The sequence below is a fragment of the Pristiophorus japonicus genome, chromosome 10 (assembly GCF_044704955.1).
Source record: "Pristiophorus japonicus isolate sPriJap1 chromosome 10, sPriJap1.hap1, whole genome shotgun sequence".
NCBI classification, from domain to species: Eukaryota; Metazoa; Chordata; class Chondrichthyes; family Pristiophoridae; genus Pristiophorus; species Pristiophorus japonicus.
Genome location: NC_091986.1, coordinates 2,244,146 through 2,265,351, shown reverse-complemented (window position 1 = coordinate 2,265,351; position 21,206 = coordinate 2,244,146). Strand labels below are relative to the sequence as shown.

The window sequence follows — 21,206 nt, the reverse complement described above, 5'->3', positions numbered from 1 at the left end:
TTTTCCGGAATTTTCCCCCTGGAGTGGCACCGCCACCGGCCGGTACCTCTGACGGGTTTTCTGTCGGTACCCTTTCCATGGCTTGGCGGCATGGCCGCCCTTAAAGGAGAGGTGGTGCTGCCGGCAACTCCGTGTTTCTTTTTGTCGGCCGACTGCCAAGTCCATGCATTGGGGCGGACGGAACACGTGGAAAACGGTTGGTGTGGATTGTTTCGGGCTGTGCGCAATTTCAGTCTCACTGTCTTTAGTCAGATCAAACCTAAATGAATTTGTTCAGACTGTTTAATTACAAACACACACAAATAATTTCTGATATAGTAAACAGAAAGAAAAATAAAATATAAATCTAACCACCCCTCAAAGTGTTTAAGTTCACAATTCAGATATCTACAAGGAAAATCTCTCTGGTTTTCCACTGATTTATAGTATCTGACCCAGGTATGTTGAAACGAGGACTAGCAGTTTTTCAATATAGATTGGTCATGAAGCAATAACAATAATTCTTGACCCTTGGCTTTAAAGTATATTGTTGGTGAGTCTTTTGACGACTTTGATGAACTGCCACCCAACTCAAGGATCGCTCTGTTTTCTCTACTAGGGCTGCATCCTTTGGTTTCTCTGCCATCCAGTCCTTGTTGCTGCATCTATGGTATTTGCTGAATACCAGCGTGAGAAGGTATGTATTTGAACAAGTAGTTGACCTGAAATTCACATTGCTGGTAGAATATAGCTTTTTTTAACAAAAATCTATCAACAAAATTACAGTTACAAAAGTTTTATTGCCGGTTTGTTCAAAATATTACAGCCAGATTTTAACAGCTGCATAATGCAATGCCTAGGGTACTATAATTAAATTCCCATTCAGAAAAATTGATTTGGGATCCCCTGAGGGTTCAGTTAGTATAGGCAGTATTCAATTGAATCCTACAGACGAGAAGGTCCCAAGCTAAATGCCCAGTCGGTGCTGGGTTAGTTGACCTCAGTTGGGTTGATACTACAATCAGTGTCTGTGTTCCTGAGCTAAGGAGAGAAAAATTAGTCAGGGTTCCTGGCTAATATTCCCAGTGACTCTCACACCCCCAATCTCCAGAAACGGTATGTGTGGATATTTTGTTGAGACAGGATTGGACTTGGCTATGATGCCCCTTAAGCTGGAAGAATGGACCCGTTCTATCTACTCTGTCCAGACCCCTCATGATTTTGAACACCTCGATCAAATCTCCTCTCAACTTTCTCTGCTCCAAGGAGAACAACCCCAGCTTCTCCAGTCTATCCCCGTAACTGAATTCCCTCATCCCTGGAACCATTCTCGTAAATCTGTTCTGCACCTTCTCTAAGGCCTTCACATCCTTCCTAAAGTGCAGTGCCCTGAATTTGACACAATACTCCAGTTGGGGCCGAACCAGTGTTTTATACAGGTTCATCATAACTTCCTTGCTTTTGTACTCTATGCCTCTATTTATGAAGCCCAGGATCCCATAAGCTTTTTTAACCGCTTTCTCAACCTGCCCTGCCACCTTCAACGATTTGTGCCCATATACCCCAGGTCACTCTGTTCACGCACCCCCTTTGGGATTGTACCCTTTAGTTTATATTGTCTCTCCTCGTTCTTCCTACCAAAATGTATCATTTCGCACTTTTCTGCGTTAAATTTCATCTGCCACATGTCTGCCCGTCCCACCAGCCTGAAGTCTTCCTGAAGTTTCTCTCAGCAGCCGAGGATGCGACAAATCTGGTCCTGGTGACTTATCTACTTTAAGTACAGCCAGCCTTTCTAGTACCTCATCTGAATCAATTTTTATCCCCTGCAGTAGCTCCACTATCCCCTCTGTCATTATGACTTCTTCCTTGGTGAAGACAGGTGCAAAGTACTCATATAGTACCTCAGCCATGCGGAGATCTCCCTTTTGGTCCCTAATCTGTCTCACTACCTGTTTACTATTTATACGCCTATAGAAGGCTTTTGAATTCCATTTTATGTTAGCTGCCAATCTATTCTCATACGCTCCCTTTGCCCCTCTTATTTTCTTTTTCACTTGCCCGCTGAATTTTCTATATTTTTTTAATTCACGTGGGCATATCTAGCAAGGCCGGCATTTATTGCCCATCCCTAATTGCCCTTGAGAAGGTGGTGGTGAGCCGCCGCCTTGAACCGCTGCAGTCCGTGTGGTGAAGGTGCTCCCACAGTGCTGTTAGGGAGGGAGTTCCAGGATTTTGACCCAGCGACGATGAAGGAATGCCTTATATAGTCAGGATGGTGTGTAACTTGGAGGGGAACGTGGAGCTGGTGGTTCTCCCATGCACCTGCTGTCCTTGCCCTTCTCGGTGGTAGAGGTCGCGGGTTTGGGAGGTGCTGCCGCAGAAGCCTTGGCGAGTTGCTGCAGTGCATCTTGTAGATGGTACACACTGCAGCCACGGTGTGCCGGTGATTGAGGGAATGTTGAAGGTGGTGGATGGGGTGCCGATCAAATGGGCTGCTTTGTCCTGGGTCATGTTGAGCTTCTTGAGTGTTGTTGGAGTTGCACTCATCCAGGCAAGTGGAGAGTGTTCCACCACACTCCTGACTTGTTCCTTGTAGATGGTTTCGGGGAGTCAGGAGGTGAGACATTCGCCAAGAGGTGAATACCCTGCTCTTGTTGCCACAATATTTATGTGGCTGGTCCGGTTAAGTTTCTGGTCAATGATGACCCACAGGATGTTGATGGGGTATTCGGCGATTGTAATGCCGTTGAATATCGTAGGGTGGTGGTTACACTCTCGCTTGTTGGAGATATCATTGACTGGCACTTGTGTGGCCCGAATGTTATTTGCCACATATCAGCCCAAGCCTGAATGCCGTCCAGGTCTTGCTGTATGCGGGCATAGACAGTTTCATTTTCTGAGGAGTTACGAATGGAACTAAACACTGCAATCAGCCTGATTCTCACTTGTATTCTCAATCTGACATCTCTCATACGCGCTCTTTTACTGCTTCATCTTTCTATCTCTTTCGTCATCCAGGAAACTCTGGCTTTGCTTGCCCTGCCTTTCCCCCCCGTGGGAATGTACCTCAACTCTACCCGAACCATCTCCTCTTTAAAGGCAGCCCATTGTTTGGTTACAGCTTTGCCTGACAATCTTTGATTCCACTTTACCCGGGCCAGGTCCATTCTCAACCCACTGAAATTCGCCTTCCTTCAATTCGGTATTTTTACACTAGACTGCTCCCTGTCCTTTTCCATAGCTAATCTAAACATTATGATACCATGATCACTGTTCCCTAAATGTTCCCCTACTGACACTTGCTCCACTTGACCCATCTCATTCCCCAGAACCAGATCCAGCAATGCCTCCTCCCTCATCAGGCTGGAAATGTACTGATCAACAAAGTTCTCCTGAACATTCACCTCAGTACCCCTTTCCCGCTTTTTCTCCACACCCCTTGATCCCTTTAGCTGTAAGGGCCATATCTAACTCCCTCTTGAATATATCCAATGAACTGGCCTCAACAACTCTCTGCGGTAGAGAATTCCACAGGTTCACCACTCTCTGGGTGAAGAAGCTTCTCCTCATCTCGGTCCTAAATGGCTTACCCCTTATCCTTAGACTGTGACCCCTGGTTCTGGACTTCCCCAACATTGGGAACATTCTTCCTGCATCTAACCTGTCCAATCCCGTCAGAATTTTATATGTTTCTATGAGATCCCCTCTCATTCTTCTAAACTCCAGTGAATACAGGCCCAGTCGATCCAGTCTCTCCTCATATGTCAGTCCTGCCATCCCGGGAATCAGTCTGGTGAACCTTCGCTGCACTCCCTCAATAGCAAGAACGTCCTTCCTCAGATTAGGAGACCAAAACTGAACACAATATTCCAGTTGAGGCCTCACCAAGGCCCTGTACAACTGCAGTAAGACCTCCCTGCTCCTATACTCAAATCCCCTCGCTATGAAGGCCTACGTGTCTTTTGCCTTCTTCACCGCCTGCTGTCCCTGCATGTCAACCTTCAATGACTGATGTACCATGACACTCAGGTCTCGTTGCACCTCCCCTTTTCCTAATCTGTCGCCATTCAGATAATATTCTGCCTTCCTGTTTTTGCCACCAAAGTGGATAACCTCACATTTATTCACATTATACTCCATCTGCCATGCATTTGCCCACTCACCTACCCTGTCCACGTTACCCTGCAGCCTCTTAGCATCCTCCCTCACAGCTCACACCGCCACCCAGCTTAGTGTCGTCTGCAAACTTGGAGATATTACACTCAATTCCTTCATCTAAATCGTTAATGTATATTGTAAAGAGCTGGGGTCCCAGCACAGACCCCTGCGGCACTCCAGTAGTCACTGTCTGCCATTCTGAAAAGGACCCGTTTATCCCGACTCTCTGCTTCCTGTCTGCCAACCAGTTCTCTATCCACGTCAATACATTACCCCCAATACCATGTGCTTTAATTTTGCACACCCATCTTTTGTGTGGGATCTTGTCAAAAGCCTTTTGAAAGTCCAAATACACCACATCCACTGGTTCTCCCTTGTCCACTCTAGTAGTTACATCCTCAAAAAATTCGAGAAGATTTGTCAAGCATGATTTCCCTTTCATAAATCCATGCTGACTTGGACTGATCCTGTCACTGCTTTCCAAATGCGCTGCTATTTCAGCTTTAATAATTGATTCCAACATTTTCCCCACTATCGATGTCAGGCTTAACCAGTCTATAATTCCCCGTTTTCTCTCTCCCTCCTTTTTTAAAAAGTGGTGTTACATTAGGTACCCTCCAGTCCATAGGAACTGATCCAGAGTCGATAGACTGTTGGAAAATGATCACCAATGCATCCACTATTTCTAGGGCCACTTCCTTAAGTATTCTGGGATGCAGACTATCAGGCCCTGGGGATTTATCGGCCTTCAATCCCATCAATTTCCCTAACACCATTTCCTGACTAATAAGGATATCCTTCAGTTTCTCCTTCTCGCTAGACCATTGGTCCCCTAGTATTTCCGGAAGGTTATTTGTGTCTTCCTTCGTGAAGACAGAACCAAAGTATTTGTTCAATTGCTCAGCCATTTCTTTGTTCCCCATTATAAATTCACCTGATTCTGTCTGCAAGGGTACTACGTTTGTCTTCACTAACCTTTTTCTCGTCACATATCTATAGAAGCTTTTGCAGTCAGTTTTTATGTTCCCAGCAAGCTTCCTCTCGTACTCTATTTTCCCCCTCTTAATTAAACCCTTTGTCGTCCTCTGCTGAGTTTCTCCCAGTCCTCAGGTTTGCTGCTTTTTCTGGTCAATTTATATGCCTCTTCCTTGGATTTAACACTATCCTTAATTTCCCTTGTTAGCCACGGTTGAGCCACCTTCCCAGTTTTATTTTTACTCCAAACAGGGATGTGATCTTTAAATGTCTGCCATTGCCTATCCACCGTCAACCCTTTAAGGATCATTCGTTTGTCTATTCTAGCCAATTCATACCATCGAAGTTTCCTTCCCTTAAGCTCAGGACCCTAGTCTCTGAATTAACTGTGTCACTCAACATCTTAAGAAAGAATTCTACCATATTATGGTCACTCTTCCCCAAGGTGCCTCGCAAGATTGCTAATTAATCCTTTCTCATTACACATCACCCAGTCTAGGATGGCCAGCCCTCTAGTTCGTTCCTCGACATATTGGTCCAGAAAACCATGTTTAATACACTACAGGAAATCCTCCTCCATCGTATTGCTACCAGTTTGGTTAGCCCAATCTATATGTAGATTAAAGTCGCCCATGATAACCACTGTACCTTTATTGCACGCATCTCTAATTTCTTTTTTGATGCTGTCCCCAACCTTACTACTACTGTTTGGTGGTCTGTACACAACTCCCACTAGCGTTTTCTGCCCTTTGGTATTCCGCAGCTCTACCCATACAGATTCCACATCATCCAAGCTAATGTCCTTTCTTACTATTGCATTAATTTCCTCTTTAACCAGCAATGCCACCCTGCCTCCTTTTCCTTTCTGTCTATCCTTCCTAAATGTTGAATACCCCTGGATGTTGAGTTCCCAGCCTTGGTCACCCTGGAGCCATGTCTCAGTAATCCCAATTACATCATATTCGTTAATAGCTTCAGAAATTCTTCCCCCTCTCTGCCCTTTACATTATTACTATTGCAGTTTATATTAGGATATTAGTTAGTCCCCCACTATCACTACTCTATAGTTCTTGCACCCCTCTGTAATTTCCCTGCAAATTTGCTCCTCTATATCCTTCCCACTATTTGGCGGCCTATAGGATACACCTCGTAGTGTAATGGCAACTCTATTGTTTCTCAACTCTAACCAAATAGATTCTATCCTTGACCCCTCCAGGACATCCTCTCCCCAGCTCTGTAACATTCTCCTTAACCAATACTGCCACCCCACTCCTTCCTTCCCTATCTTCCTGAACACCCAAACCTGCCCTTTTTTGAGCCATGACATTACTTTTCCATGTGGCTATTTGTGCCTGCAGCTCACCAACCTTATTTACCATGCTTCGTGCGTTTGCATATATGCATTGTAAACCTCTCTTAGACCACCTTGTATTCTCTCTTAGTCTGACCCCACCTAATACCTTACTATTTCTTGCTCTAGTGCTATCTGTCTCTCCCCTTCCTTTGTACACTTTGTTTCTGCCTTCTAATGGTACCTTCGACTGGTTTCCATCCCCCTGCCAAATCCTCCCCAATAGCATTAGCAAATTCCCGTAAGGATATTGGTCCCAACGCTGATGAGGTGCAGTCTGTCCGGCCTGTACAGGTCTCAATATCCCAGGAACCTAAAGCCCTCCTGCCTGCACCATCTCCCCAGCCACATATTCATCTGCTCTGTCCTCCTATTTCTATACTCACTACCTCGTGGCACTGGGAGTAATCCGGAGATTACTACCTTTTGAGGTCTTGCTTTTTAATCTCTCTCCCAGCTCCCTAAAATCTGCCGGCAGGACCTCATCCCTCTTTCTACCTATGTCATAGGTACCGATATGGAGCACGACCTCTGGCTATTCACCCTCAGCCGCTCAGTGACATCCTTGACCCTGGCACCAGGGAGGCAATATACCATCCTGGAATCACGTATCCATACCCCTAACTATCGAATACCCTACCACTATTGTTTTCCCAATCTTCCTCTTTCCCCCACCCCCGTACAACTGAGCCACCCATGGTGCCATGGACTTCGCTCTGGCTGTACTCCCAAAGAAACCATCGCCCTCACCAGTACCGATTAGAGAATGAGATACACTCAGGGGACTCCTGCACTACCTGCCTGGTCCTCCTTGTCTGTCTGACAGTCCCATTCCCTCCCTGCCTACAAACTCTTACTCTGGGGTGACCACCTCCTGAAACGTGCTATCCACGAAGCTCTCAGCCTCGCAGATGCACCGCAGTGACTCCAGCTGCTGCTCAAGGTCCAAAACCCGGAGCTCGAGCTCCCCCAGCTGACGACACTTCCTGCACACGTTGATGTCCAGGACAGTGGAAGAGTCCTGGAGTTCCCACATGGCACAGGATGGGACTGAGGTGCCCTGCCATGCCTCTAATTATTCGACTATTAACTAATATACATACATAAACTTAAGACTAAGACCGAGATTTTCCAGGGGCCCAGTAGGTCAGGTGGGAAAGTGTTTTTTCCCCCAGTGGGTCCAGACACGGCTGTGAACCCGCTGCCATGCGCGTTTCCCCGATGTCGGATCTGACAGCGCTGAGCAGACCCGACACACAGCGGCGGGGGGCCAAATTCAAGTCATTATGACCTCGTTTAGAGATCATTAAGAATACATTTGAGCTCACCTTTTGATTTTACGTGCTTGTCCATGTGTTTCACGCTGCTCGGGGATCACGTCTGTCAAGCTGAGGCAGGAGTTGAGTGGTCTTTGAATCACTTGTTGAATTGATAGCTTCAGATGTAAAGTAAAATCTCCCACCTTACAGAGATATCTTTCAACAGCCACAAGCTGTTCCTCACTGCATTTCCACAACAGATTCACCATGCTGCAAGTCTTTACATAAGAAATGGGAACAGGAGTCGGCCATACGGCCCCTCGAGCCTGCTCCACCATTCAATAAGATCATGGCTGATCCGATCATGGACTCAGCTCCACTTCCCTGCCCGCTCCCCATAACCCCTTATCTCATCGTTTAAGAAACTGTCTATTTCTGTATTAAATTTATTCAATGTCCCAGCTTCACAGCTCTCTGAGGCAGCGAATTCCACAGATTTACAACCCTCTGAGAGAAGAAATTTCTCCTCATCTCTCTTTTAAATGGGTGGCCCCTTATTCTAAGACCATGCCCTCTAGTTCTAGTCTCCCCATCAGTGGAAACATCCTCTCTGCATCCACCTTGTCAAGCCCCCTCATAATCTTATACGTTTCGATAAGATCACCTCTCATTCTTCTGTATTCCAATGAGTAAAGACTCAACCTACTCAACCTTTCCTCATAAGTCAACCCCCTCATCCCCGGAATCAACCTAGTGAACCTTCTCTGAACTGCCTCCAAAGCAAGTATATCCTTTCGTAAATATGGAAACCAAAACTGCACGCAGTATTCCAGGTGTGGCCTCACCAATAGCATATATAGCTGTAGCAAGACTTCCCTGCTTTTATACTCCATCCCCTTTGCAATAAAGGCCAAGATACCATTGGCCTTCCTGATCACTTATTATACCTGCATACTATCCTTTTGCTTTTCAAACACAAGTACCCCCAGGTCCCGCTGTACTTGGCAATCTTTCTCCATTTAAATAATAACTTGCTCTTTGATTTTTTTCTGCCAAAGTGCATGACCTCGCCCTTTCCAACATTATACTCCATCTGCCAAATTTTTGCCCACTCACTCACTTAGCCTGTTTATGTCCTTTTGCAGATTTTTTGTGTCCTCCTCACACATTGCTTTTCCTCCCAACTTTGTATCGTCAGCAAACTTGGCTACGTTACACTCAGTCCCTTCTTCCAAGTCGTTAATATAGATTGTAAATAGTTGGGGTCCCAGCACTGATCCCTGCGGCACCCCACTAGTTACTGATTGCCAACCCGAGAATGAACCATTTATCCCAACTCTCTGTTTTCTGTTAGTTAGCCAATCCTCTATCTATGCTAATATATTACCCCCAATCCCGTGAACTTTTATCTTGTGCAGTAACCTTTTATGTGGCACCTTGTCAAATGCCTTCTGGAAGTCGAAATACACCACATCCACTGGTTCCCCTTTATCCACCCTGTTCGTTACATCCTCGAAAAACTCCAGCAAATTTGTCAAACATGACTTCCCCTTCATAAATCCATGCTGACTCTGGCTGACTGAATTTTGCTTTTCCAAATGTCCTGCTACTGCTTCTTTAATAATGGACTCCAACATTTTCCCAACCACAGATGTTAGGCTAACTGGTCTATAGTTTCCTGCTTTTTGTCTGCCTCCTTTTTTAAATAGGTGCGTTACATTTGCAGTTTTCCAATCTGCTGGGACCTCCCCAGAATCCAGGGAATTTTGGTAAATTACAACCAATACATCCACAATCCCTGCCACTACTTCTCTTAAGACCCGAGGATTCAAGCCATCAGGTCCAGGGGATTTATCTGCCTTTAGTCCCATTATCTTACTGAGTACCACCTCCTTAGTGATTGTGATTGTGTTAAGTTCCTCCCCCTCTATAGCCCCTTGACTATCCACTGTTGGGATATTGTTAGTGTCCTCTACCGTAAAGACTGATACAAAATATTTGTTCAGAGTTGGTGCCATCCCCATGTTCCCCATTACTAATTCCCTGGTCTCATTCTCTAAGGGACCAACATTTACTTTAGCCACTCTTTTCCTTCTTACTTACCTGTAGAAACTCTTGCTATCTGTTTTTATATTTTGTGCTAGTTTACTTTCATAGTCTATCTTCCCTTTCATAATCATTTTTTTAGTCGTTTTTTGCTGGCTTTTAAAAGCTTCCCAATCTTCTGTCCTCCCACTAGTTTTGACCACTTTGTATGCCCTTGTTTTTAATTGGATAGCGTCCTTAATTTCCTTAGTTAGACACGGATGGCTATCTTTTCTCTTACACCCTTTTCTCCTCACTGGAATATATTTTTCTTGAGGGTTGTGAAATATCTCTTAAATGTACACCACTGTTCATCAACCGTCCTACACTTTAATCTACTTTCCCAGTCCATTTTACCCAACTCTGCCCTCATACCTTCATAGTCTCCTGTATTTAAGCTTAGTACGCTGGTTAGAGATCCAACTTTCTCACCCTCCATCTGGATTTGAAATTCAATCATGCTATGATCACTCATTCCAAGAGGATCCTTTACTAGGAGATTGTTTATTAATCCTGTCTCATTACACAGGACCTGATCTAAGATAGCCTGCCCTCTGGTTGGTTCCGTTACATACTGCTCAAGGAACGCATCCCTTATGCACTCTATGAACTCCTCCTCAAGGCTACCCTGACCAATTTGATTTGTCCAATCAATATGGAGGTTAAAATTACCCATGATTATTGCTGTTCCCTTTTTACAAGCCCTCACTATTTCCTGGTTTATACTCCGACCAACAGAGTTGCTACTGTTAAGGGGCCTATAGACTACGCCCACCAATGACTTTTTCCCCTTATTGTTACTTATTCCCACCCAAACTGTTTCAACACCCTTATCATTTGAGCCAATATCGTTTCTTATTATTGCAGTGATTCCATCCTTTATCAGTAGAGCTACCCCACCTCCTTTTCCTTTCTGTCTGTCCTTCCGGATTGTCAAATACCCCTGAATATTTAATTCCCAGTCCTGGTCACCTTGCAACCACGTCTCTGTAATGGCTATCAGATCATACCCATTTGTCTCAATTTGCGTCGTCAAATCATCTATTTTGTTACAAATGCTACGTGCATTTAGACAAAGTGCCTTTAAGTTTGTTTTTTTACCTTTTTTCCTGCTTGTTTCCTCTCTCCTTCAAACTCACTCACTTTATTTTTGCTTTCTAATTCCAGCTTTACTCCCTTTCCTACTGAATCTATTCAGGTTCCCATCCTCCTGCCAAGCTGGTTTAAACCTTCCCCAACAGCACTAGCAAAACCCCACACACGGATATTGGTCCCGACTCTGTTGAGGTACAACCCGTCCGGCTTGTACAGGTCCCACCTCCCCCAGAAGGGGTCGCAATGCCTCAGGAAACTAAAGTCCTCCCTCCTGCACCATCTCTCCAGCCATGTATTCATCTGCTCGATCCTCCTATTTCTGTACTCACTAGTTTGTGGCACTGGGAGTAATCTGGAGATTACTACCTTTTGAGGTCCTGCTTTTTAATCTCTCTCCTAGCTCCCTAAACTCTGCCTGCAGGACCTCATCCCTCTTCCTACCAATGTCATTGGTCCCGATGTGGATCACGACCTCTGGCTGTTCACCACTCCCCGCTCCCCCCCCCCCCCCCCCCCAGAATGCCCTGCAGCTGCTCAGTGACATCCTTGACCCTGGCAACAGGGAGGCAACATACCATCCTGGAGTCACGTCTGTGGCCACAGAAACACCTGTCTGCTCCCCTGACTAGCGAATCCCCTACCATTATAGCTCTTCCATTCGTTTTCCTCCAACCCCCTGCACCCGTGAGCAACCCTGAGCCACCCGTGGTGCCGTGGACTTGGCTCTGACTGCACTCCCCAGAGCCACCATCGCCCCCACCGGTACTCAGAACAGAGTACTGGTTGGAGAGAGAGATGGACTCAGGGGACTCCTGCCTAGTCCTCCTCTTCTGTCTGGCGATCACCCACTCCCTCTCTGCCTGCACACTCTTAAGCTGTGGGGTGACCACCTCTAGAAACGTGCTATCCACGTAGCTCTCAGTCTCGCGGATGCACCGCAGTGAATCCAGCTGCCGCTCAAGTTCCAAAACACGGAGCTCGAGTTGGTGCAGCTGGACACACCTCCTGCACACGGAGTCGCCCCGGCTGCGCGAAGCATCCAGGATTTCCCACATGCCGCAGGATGTGCAATCCACGGGACTGAGCTGCCCTGCCATCCCTCTAGTTACACGCGCAACTATCGAGTGGAAGTAAATTCTAAACCGTAGCTCAACATACCCATCCGCTACTCAGCAAACAGCCGATTTAATTAACAGGCTCTCCTTAGATAATAAAGCTCAGATATTTACTGGCAGATCCTACTTACAACAATGCCAAAGATTTCCTACTAAAAAAAAAGAAAAATACTCACCAATCCACCAGCCAATCACTTACCCGCTTGGCTGTGACGTCACACTTCGATTTTGATTTTTTTAAACTTTTTGTCCCTGCACCAGCTGGCTCCTCCGATGTGCCGCGCCCTTTTTATGGGCCATGACCTCCTGCTCCTGCTCCTGGGCTCCTCCGATGTGCCACGCCCTTTACACAAGTCCTCGTCCAGTCTGACCTCATTACCTCTCTCACCATTGACAGATCGCTTCTGTCTTCTCTACTTCACCTGCCATCTATTCCATCACCATGGGTGCCATTTATACTCTCTCATCTTGGTCCTCAGAATCCCACCACAATCAGCCCTAAGCATGCCAGCAGCACCAACAACAACACCAACCTTCTCCACAATCACCTGATGCTGCACAGGACACAGGGCATCAGCGCCCGACCACATTGCTGCCTGGGAGGCCAGGGATGACCTCACCATGGCCACATTTACTTCACTTGACACTGTACACCCTGACTGCCACATGATGCACCAGGTTGGCACCACCCCACACCAGCTCCATAAAGCATCCCTACAATGCCCAACCCATTCCTTTCACACTCATCACCATTGTGGGGGGGTAACGTTATGTCTCACCATTCACTGCAACTCACTAAGCTACTTCCAAGGTGCCCACAGATCTGTCCAAGAACACAAATCGTTTAAAATAAAGGTTGCAATGTTTGACATCACATTAACAGAAACTTCACATGAACATTGCATAAAAATACCCAAGTGCCTACCCTTGTGTGTTGTTAGTTGGTGTGATTGGACAAGGATGAGGGTAAGTGTGAGGGGTGGCTAGTGAGATGGGGAAGTGATAATGTAGATAGAGAGAGAGGGATGGGTGGAGGTGCAAGGTCAGTTGGTGTGAGTAAGGATGTGCAGGAGTAGGGTAGGGAAGGCAGAGTGATGGGGATGTGATGAGAGGCACAGCAGGATGAGGTTGAGTGTGGCTTTGCAGTAACATTTTGTGATCTACTGAGATCATTGAAAGGTTTGTGCCACTGCAGCCTGGTCCTCCTGACCACATCCCTGCTTGTGTCCTCCTGTGCAATGTGCAACCAGGCTGCGTTGGTCTCCTGGGGAGGTCTCTTCCGCCCATTGGAAGGGAAGAGAACCTCCATATGTGCTGTGACTCCCTCCATAAGCATCTGGAGAGAGTGATGGGAGAGCCTGGGTGCAGCTGTGCCATATGGTCAGTGTTTGCAGCACCTCAATGCTGTAGACCACTGACTATACAACTGTCAAACTTAATTTGCGCATGGTCCCTTTAAGGAAACTGGCTGATGACGCATCATCAAATGACGTCATCAGACCCGCTTCTTTCAATTTTCCAAGAAACTCACTGGGCGGGCTTAACAAGCCCAATCAACGTAAAATCATTTTGGGCAGCGGGCTGGAGCCAGCAGCGAGGTCGCAACCCACCACTGAAGTCGCCCGCCATGGGCCCACCGAGTTTGGTAAAATCCAGCCCAACGTTTCAGGTCGATGAGAACTGTAAAAAGTTAGCGATGTAACAGGTTTTAAGCAAGTACAGAGGCAGGGAAAGTGGGGAGAGGAGGAAAGAACAAAAGGGAAGGTCTGTGCTTTGGTGGGAGGCAGGAGAGATTAAATGACAAAAGGGATAATGGTGCCAGGATAAAGGAGATGGTAATGGGACAAGTAAAAAAAAGATAGGTGTAGAAGAGGTATAAATGGGGATGGCAGAACCATGACTAACAGCTGTTGCCCGAAACAATGGAGGCAGTGGTTATGATCTGAAATTGTTGCGGAGCACCTCCGTTCAGTCCACAAGCATGACCCCGAGCTTCCAGTCGCCAGTCACTTTAATTCTCCGCCCCAATCGCACTCTGACCTCTCCGTCCTCGGCCTCCTATACTGTTCCAGTGAAACTCTATGTAAGCTCGAGGAACAGCACCTCATCTTTCGATTCGGCATTTTATAGCTTTCCGGATTCAACACTGAGTTCAACAATTACTAATAGGAGAAAGAGTTGAATGCAACTTCAATTTGCATTAGACTTTTTTTTTAAAGCACACTGAAAATAAAATACACTGGATTATCTGACTGGTCCTTGTGGATGCAATGCTCTTGTGTTAAAGCATTGCTTTGAAGCATGGTTTTCACATACTTTCATGTAAAACTTGTGGGGCTAGAACCTCCACTTTTGTGCTTATCGCCCAAAAATGGGCGTTATTTCCGGCGTGGGCAGAAAAAAAGGTTTTCAGATCGCCGGCTTCTCGCCCATTCTCAAAACACCTAGTTTACATTTTTGAAAATGGGCGTTACCGCGAGCGATATCAAATGGGCGGCAGCGTTAAATCTTTCTGACCTTCTGCCATAAAGTGTGGCCGTCCTTAGCAACGGCATGGCAAGGCTCGATTCCCGCAATTCAGGAGGTCAAGGGTCATCATGACATGCGCAGAAGAGGAGACAGAGAGAGAGGGAGCTCAGGGACACTGAAAGCGTGTGTGGCTGTGGTGTGGGCTTGTCTGGCTGTTGTGGGAGGAACGATGGAGATTCACCAGCAGCAAAAAGCCTACTAAACACCAAGAACATAGTTGGCACAGAGTTTTTGTCCAACAAATAAGATATAACATGGAAGGGATGGAGGAGGCCTTGGAGCTGGTAGCCAGGAACACTGGTGGCAGAGGGCTTCCAGTGGTCCCCGAGCGCGGCACTCCACCCCTAGGTCCCGCACCACCACTGCGAATGACAGATGAGAGCAAGGACCAAGATCCTGCTTCTGCATCAGAGAATGTTGCCCCCTCGGCACCCCCCCCCGCTCCCGTACCCATGCAACCACCGCATCTGCCTTCATCCCCCCCCAATGAGGCACCGCCTGAGGGTCTCCTCGGCCAGGCGCCATGGAGCGAGGAGGGGAGGGGGTAAAGGTGGGGAGAAGAGGGGGGAAGGAAAGTGAGGTGCATGTCCGCAGGTGATGGCTGTGTTATATCTCCATCTGGGTGTAAGCAATTTGTTGCAATGTATGGGGGCTGGGGACCACGCTCCTGCTTTGCCTTTGTATTCTGTGTTAGTGGACATGTGATTGATGTCAATGGTGTAAAAAGTGGGGTTGTGGGTGGGGTTGGGTGTTAATTGGCTGTGATACTTATGATTTCAGACCAATGTTGTATTAAACTTTTGTTATTGAACATAACCTTGTTGCGCATTGTCTCAGATAGCTGGACTGTTACACACTGGTGATTCCTTACCATGAAAGGGTTAAATACAACTTAACATCAATCAGCGTAAACTTTAACTGGCACTAAGATGATGGGCACCATTGATGTCTGAGCTGCACACACACAGCAGTGTGTCAGCGTTGTCACTCACATCAGTGCTCTTTCAGGCAAATCGTTCAGATATCAGCTCCTCACGTAAGAGTGGGATTTAACAAATGCCAGCCACACCGCTAGCGTTCGATCCGGTTAGTTCCACTTTTTGTGGGCGGTTTTTTGAGCGAGCGATATTGTGGGTGATGTGTGCGAGGTGGTGAAAGTGACGATGGGCGATCTCATGTCCGCTAGTTTGGGTAAATATGCTCTTTACGACAAAAAACAGTGGGCGGGCGTTAATATTGAATCTCAGCGTTAATTCCGTGCGGAAAGTAACGCTGGGCGATATTATTGCCGTTGATTTCTCCCATTCTGTTGATTCCGTCCCAAAAAAGTTATATTTTTTCTCGGTGGGAAAGTAACACTCGGCGATATGTCTCCTTAAAAAACCCATCAGTTTCTATTTTGTGCCAAAATGGGCGTTATAGGTAATTTCAGCGGTAAAATGGGCGGTAAGTGGGCGTTAAGCATGGAAAAAAAGTGGAGGTTCTAGCCCGTGTGGTTTTGTTTGCTTTTTAATTTATTCTAAATAACTTTGTACAGTATTTTGTTTCCTTTTTTCAATCTAAGTGATACATAGCCTTATAATTAATAAATTAAATTTGTATCCTTCTTGTTTTGCTGACAAAATTAGATTGAAACTTTGCAAGTTCAATTTGTAGACCACACTTGTTCATTTTACTCTAATGAAAGCTAGAGAAGTCATCCAGCAATCAGGAATCTGTCAGATTTCCTGGTACAAAATTAGTTGCTTATCGCTATGTAGACTTAATTGACACAGGGATAGATACATAAGTCACAACACAAAACATAAAAACTGGATGCCCAAGGCAGGCAGTTTAGTAATGCAGAGTTAAATTCTACTTTTCAGTGCTGTTCTGTTACGTCAGCATGAAATATTAATAAATGAAGGATGTATCAACCTACTCGCATCCATGGTATTTGATTCTGGCCATCATCTTTTGGTTTGCTGTTGATTAACGACTATATAAACAAAAAGCTGGATAAATATCTGATTTAGAACAGGATTGAGATTCTAACAAAAGGTTTATCAAAGGCTGTGAGGAACACGATGGCTTCTAAGCTATTTTGATGATGTAAATGCCAACTAAGGAAAGCAATCAGTCAAAACTACATGACATATGATGTAAGTTCGGTGGGAGTTTTTGCTCAATTTACCTTTGGAAAAGGTAACGAGAAACTTTACAGAACCTTTTCTCTGGAGATTAAATTGGTTGAACATCTGATGATTGTGTATTGTACATTATCTGTTGACGATATACACTTGCTGGATCAAATGGCCCTTTCCCATTCTATACTTCGACATTCTCACTTTCTTATTTACAGTTGGCCTCAGTACCTCCGGACTAAGTAGGCGAAACAATGCACTGGATTGCATTGAAAACCCCCTGTTGGAAAGTGAACATTAAGTAAGGACAGGGTTGGACTTGGCTGTGTGCCCTCAGGGGAATAACCCACTCAGATTAGCTGGCTAGACTCACACATAGTGAATGGCCACATGGCTACGGTACATAGATGGTTGTCACATCCATTCCAGGCATTAGTTGACTCCTTCCGAGAGGAAGGGAAAAATAAACATTACTTTTGCTCCAGGAAGTTCGAAAATATTTTTATAGGTCTGATAGGGAAGCTAGTTGCAAAAGAATAGATCCATGGTTTCTTTTTTTTTTAAATTCTGCTAAATTTTTGATGTTTGCTTTCCTTTAAGTAGAGTCTTTAACTTGGGGTTTGTGACTGAAACATTATACTTAAGAGTTGTGCAATGCGGGGGTTTGAACTGGTGGTGCTATAATCATTTCTGATTAGGACCTAATGTTTGAAAAGAACACAAGAATTAGAAAGTACACAGATTACATAAATCTGCTACACATTTTAAAATTCCTAAAATGTTGGAATTCTAGGACAGTAAATTGTAATTGAAGAAGTGCTTATAGACTACTTTCATAACTTAATATTTGTTTATGTTGATTTAAAAAGGATATTGTATCTTGAAAGTTGCACAAACATTAGAAATCATAGTACAAACATTAAGTAAACATAAATTGTCATTTATCCCCAGATTATCGTTATTGCTGTTATTCTCTGTCAATCCATCTCCATGGTCATCTTGTACAGACTCTTCATCTCTCGGAGTCTTTACTGGGAGGTTTCATCGCTGTCCTCGGTTACATTACCACTCACTGTGTCATCTGGATACAGAAGTCGCTACTCGTCCTAGTGATGGAACTATGCGGCTAAGGAGGACTTGCTATTTGCTGTATGTAGTGAATTATAATCAGCAACGCTGTACTCTTGGCAATATTTTATTGCAAGTGGATCTGCAGCCCCTGATTGTTTAAAACAGTCGAGGCTATGTCATTTGCAATTGCACATTGCTGTCAAATGTACTTGAATCACTGAATTCAGGAACTGAACACAGAACTCTTTCTTAAAACACACTTTTTTGGAATGAACAGGTAATGAGTTGAAGCTTTTGATGTACAAGAACGACAATCTGTAGTCTAGCCCAATGGCAGGAAGAGCATATTGTGCTGTCGTTAATGTTGCAAATGGGATGCAATAATATGCTTTTTAACTTTAATCATGTTTACATTTACATCAGAATTGCTTTCTGTACATAGCTGGTGTCATGCAGAAGTTATTTGAAATTAATGTAGGAATGTCTTTGATTTGTTAGCACCTGTGTCTTTTGTTCTTGCGAATGTATGTTTGTTATGTTGTATTATTGAAGCTGAAAACATTAATTATGGCATAAATATGTTATCACCTCAGTCCCTAAAACATTAATACAGTAATAAAATATGGTATTGCTTATCAGAAGAAGTACTTTTAACTGGTGAGATTCATAGACACCTGTTTCTTATAAGTCCTTTGATCAGTGCGGCGCACCCTCAGTATTGCACTGAATTGAGGCCAATTCACTAAATATATTCAAAAAGGAGTTAGATATAGTCCTTACTACTAGGGGGATCAAGGGGTATGGCGAGAAAGCAGGAATGGGGTACTGAAGTTGCATGTTCAGCCATGAACTCATTGAATGGCGGTGCAGGCTCGAAGGGCCGAATGGCCTACTTCTGCACCTATTTTCTATGTTCTATGTTCTATGTTGTTTATTTTTTTCACCCCTTGATTCCTCCCAGGAGCCATTCCACAGCTTTGACCAGCCAAGGGGTGTGGTGTCTGTCAATGGTGCTACATGGTCAATTGCCACCAGATATGTATGCTTCCAGGATGGGGAATAAGTTAATATTTTTCCAACAGAAATCATTTCTGTATTGAAGTCCTCAATCTTCTAGCCTAGTTAACAAATGACTAAACTTCTTGCCGATTATGCCAGTAGATTATTGTGATCCATATGGTCATGGGGTGTTTATAAGGGGGAAGCCACACACAGGCTTCAATTTTGGAACGATGAAACATTATTTATAATTCTGACAATGACTTTAATCATTTATGGAAATAAAAACCCTATTTCCGCACTAAAATGCTTCAGTATGTCTCTAATATCTAGTTCCTCAGACTGAAAATCATAAAAGAGGGGAATAAACACTATCAGCACCGTTTCCACACGTAGTTGAAGGCACATATTCATAGATGTAAATTTGCACATTGGCATCTGATGTGTGAATGCGGACACAACTTCAATTTTCACCTTGGGTACACCAAACATTGATAATCATTTTGATGCAGATTAGACACAGTTGAGATTTCTAATTTAGCTGTTTGCTCAGGATGGATGATGGCCCCCAACACTCAAAAGGTCCATCTTCCCATTGACCATTTAAAAAAAATCTTATTTTGTAATTAAAATTTCATATCTCAATGTAGGCAGCAGCCTTTCTCTCTCACAAATGTCATTTTAAGTCATCCTCTTTTTGCTGTGCAAACTCTATTGGCGTGTATTGCTCCAGGCCTCCATTCCTTAATATGCATGACCAATTGGAAGAAGGTTGGGTGTAGGGTTAAACCCATATCTAGTCCATAAATACAAATGCTGCTCATATTACCTGTAGGCACAGGCACATGTCAATCACAGCTTGCACCTTTAAGGCAATGCACAAAGGAGTGCTTCCATACTTGGGGAATAAATATAACGCTATGATTGTACTGGAATATTGCCTTCTTAATACTCAGTTATATAATGTACATTGTAACAGTAAATTACACAACGGGATATTTCTTTCAACCATTTTTTCAAAAAGTTTATGTTGCATTTTTGTGGCATTTTTTAGTTCTGCTGATGCACTGTGTGCAATCCCAATACCGATAGTGTCATTGTTAGATTGTGGGACGGTGTCTCATGATCTACAACACAACTGTACTACATATTTCAGAATTCTGTCAATTAAATATGTACATATTTCAAGTGTGATTCTATTCACTGTTGAAATTTAAACTGTTGAATAAAAACTGTAAGCATCAGTACTCCGTTTAATTAATTCCAGATGAGTGCTGCCTACAGCAAATGAAACAGAATTGTCCATCAAATACACCCTTGTTTGCCAATGTTGTTAATAGTGTCACATTTAAAAGGAACAGTCACAAGAATGAGCTACTAAAAACTCAACAGCAGGATAAACTAATATTCCAAACTTCAGCAGAGCCAACTATCACTTTCACATATAGAACATTTGCCTCTGAGCGTGTAAAGTACCATCAAATCTTCCTCCCTGCCCCTCCTGCTAATGGTCATATTCTGGGCAGGTTGTGGATTTATCTTCTAGGCTGGGCTAAGTTGTGGTCCTGGAAGGATAAATCTTTGTGTACCTTCATCGACAAAAGAACCAGATTTTTGAGTTAGCAAGAAAAGGGCTTGTGATGCCTTTTCAAATAATTTTGCCAAGGGATCTGTTGAGGACTATAAATTGCACCCACGGTCAAATAACCTGCCGCCACGCAATGCTCAGGCTTCACACAGACCGATAGGTCCAACAAAATGGTAAATATGTTGATTACTTTCAGGAGAGGCGGGGAGAAAAGATGGGGGGGATCAAAGGACATCCTATCTCTCAACCTACAGTGTGTTGAAAAGATGGAATTCAGGTCTTCATTTGGGCGGGAGAATGGCTTATCATAAAACAGCAAATCAACTGATTTTTGCCAACTTGGGAGTCTTGTGCAGACTGCTGCCTTTTCAGTAGCACTGTACAGTTCCTAGGGGGCGGAATTGCCCCGCGCCCCGATTGGGGGCGGTAACCATCTGGGGTCGGGACTTTCTGCACCCGGTACAGGCCTGGGGCACTAACCTCAGGGCGCAGCACTGCCATCGCAGTGCCTCCGCAAACTCCCGGGCAATTTCCCGGGAGGCAGTCGCGCTCCCCTCCCTCGGGCAAAAAGTCTCCTCCCCGTTAGTCGTCCCCCGCAACCCCCGCAGAGGCGCTAACGGAGCTTTTAAAAGGTAATTTTGGCCCAGTTGAGAGAGATAAATATAAAGTTCTGTGACAGGGGCATTAGGGTTGTTCTTCTCTATCTGTCTGCAGCCTTTGATGACCCACCATCCTCGCCCAACGCCTCTCCTCCGTCATCCAGCTGGCTGAGACTGCACTCGCCTGGTTCCATTCTTGTCTATCCAGTCATAACCAGAGAATCACTGCAATGGTTTCTCGCTCTAGCACCGTTACCTCTGGTGTCCCCCAAGGATC

The 21,206-nt window shown here is 44.8% G+C and overlaps 1 protein-coding gene across 1 annotated transcript in view; it reads left to right on the top strand.

Annotated features, from left to right (window-relative positions):
- gpr180 (G protein-coupled receptor 180) overlaps positions 1–19,975 on the top strand; it is a 93,481-nt gene extending 73,506 nt beyond the window's left edge. Inside the window, exons 8-9 of the mRNA XM_070891690.1 lie at positions 599–676; positions 17,624–19,975. Of these exons, the coding sequence (XP_070747791.1) occupies positions 599–676; positions 17,624–17,782 (237 nt within the window). The 3' untranslated portion in view covers positions 17,783–19,975. The remainder of the gene's footprint in view (positions 1–598; positions 677–17,623) is intronic.
- Positions 19,976–21,206: the final 1,231 nt, after the last annotated feature.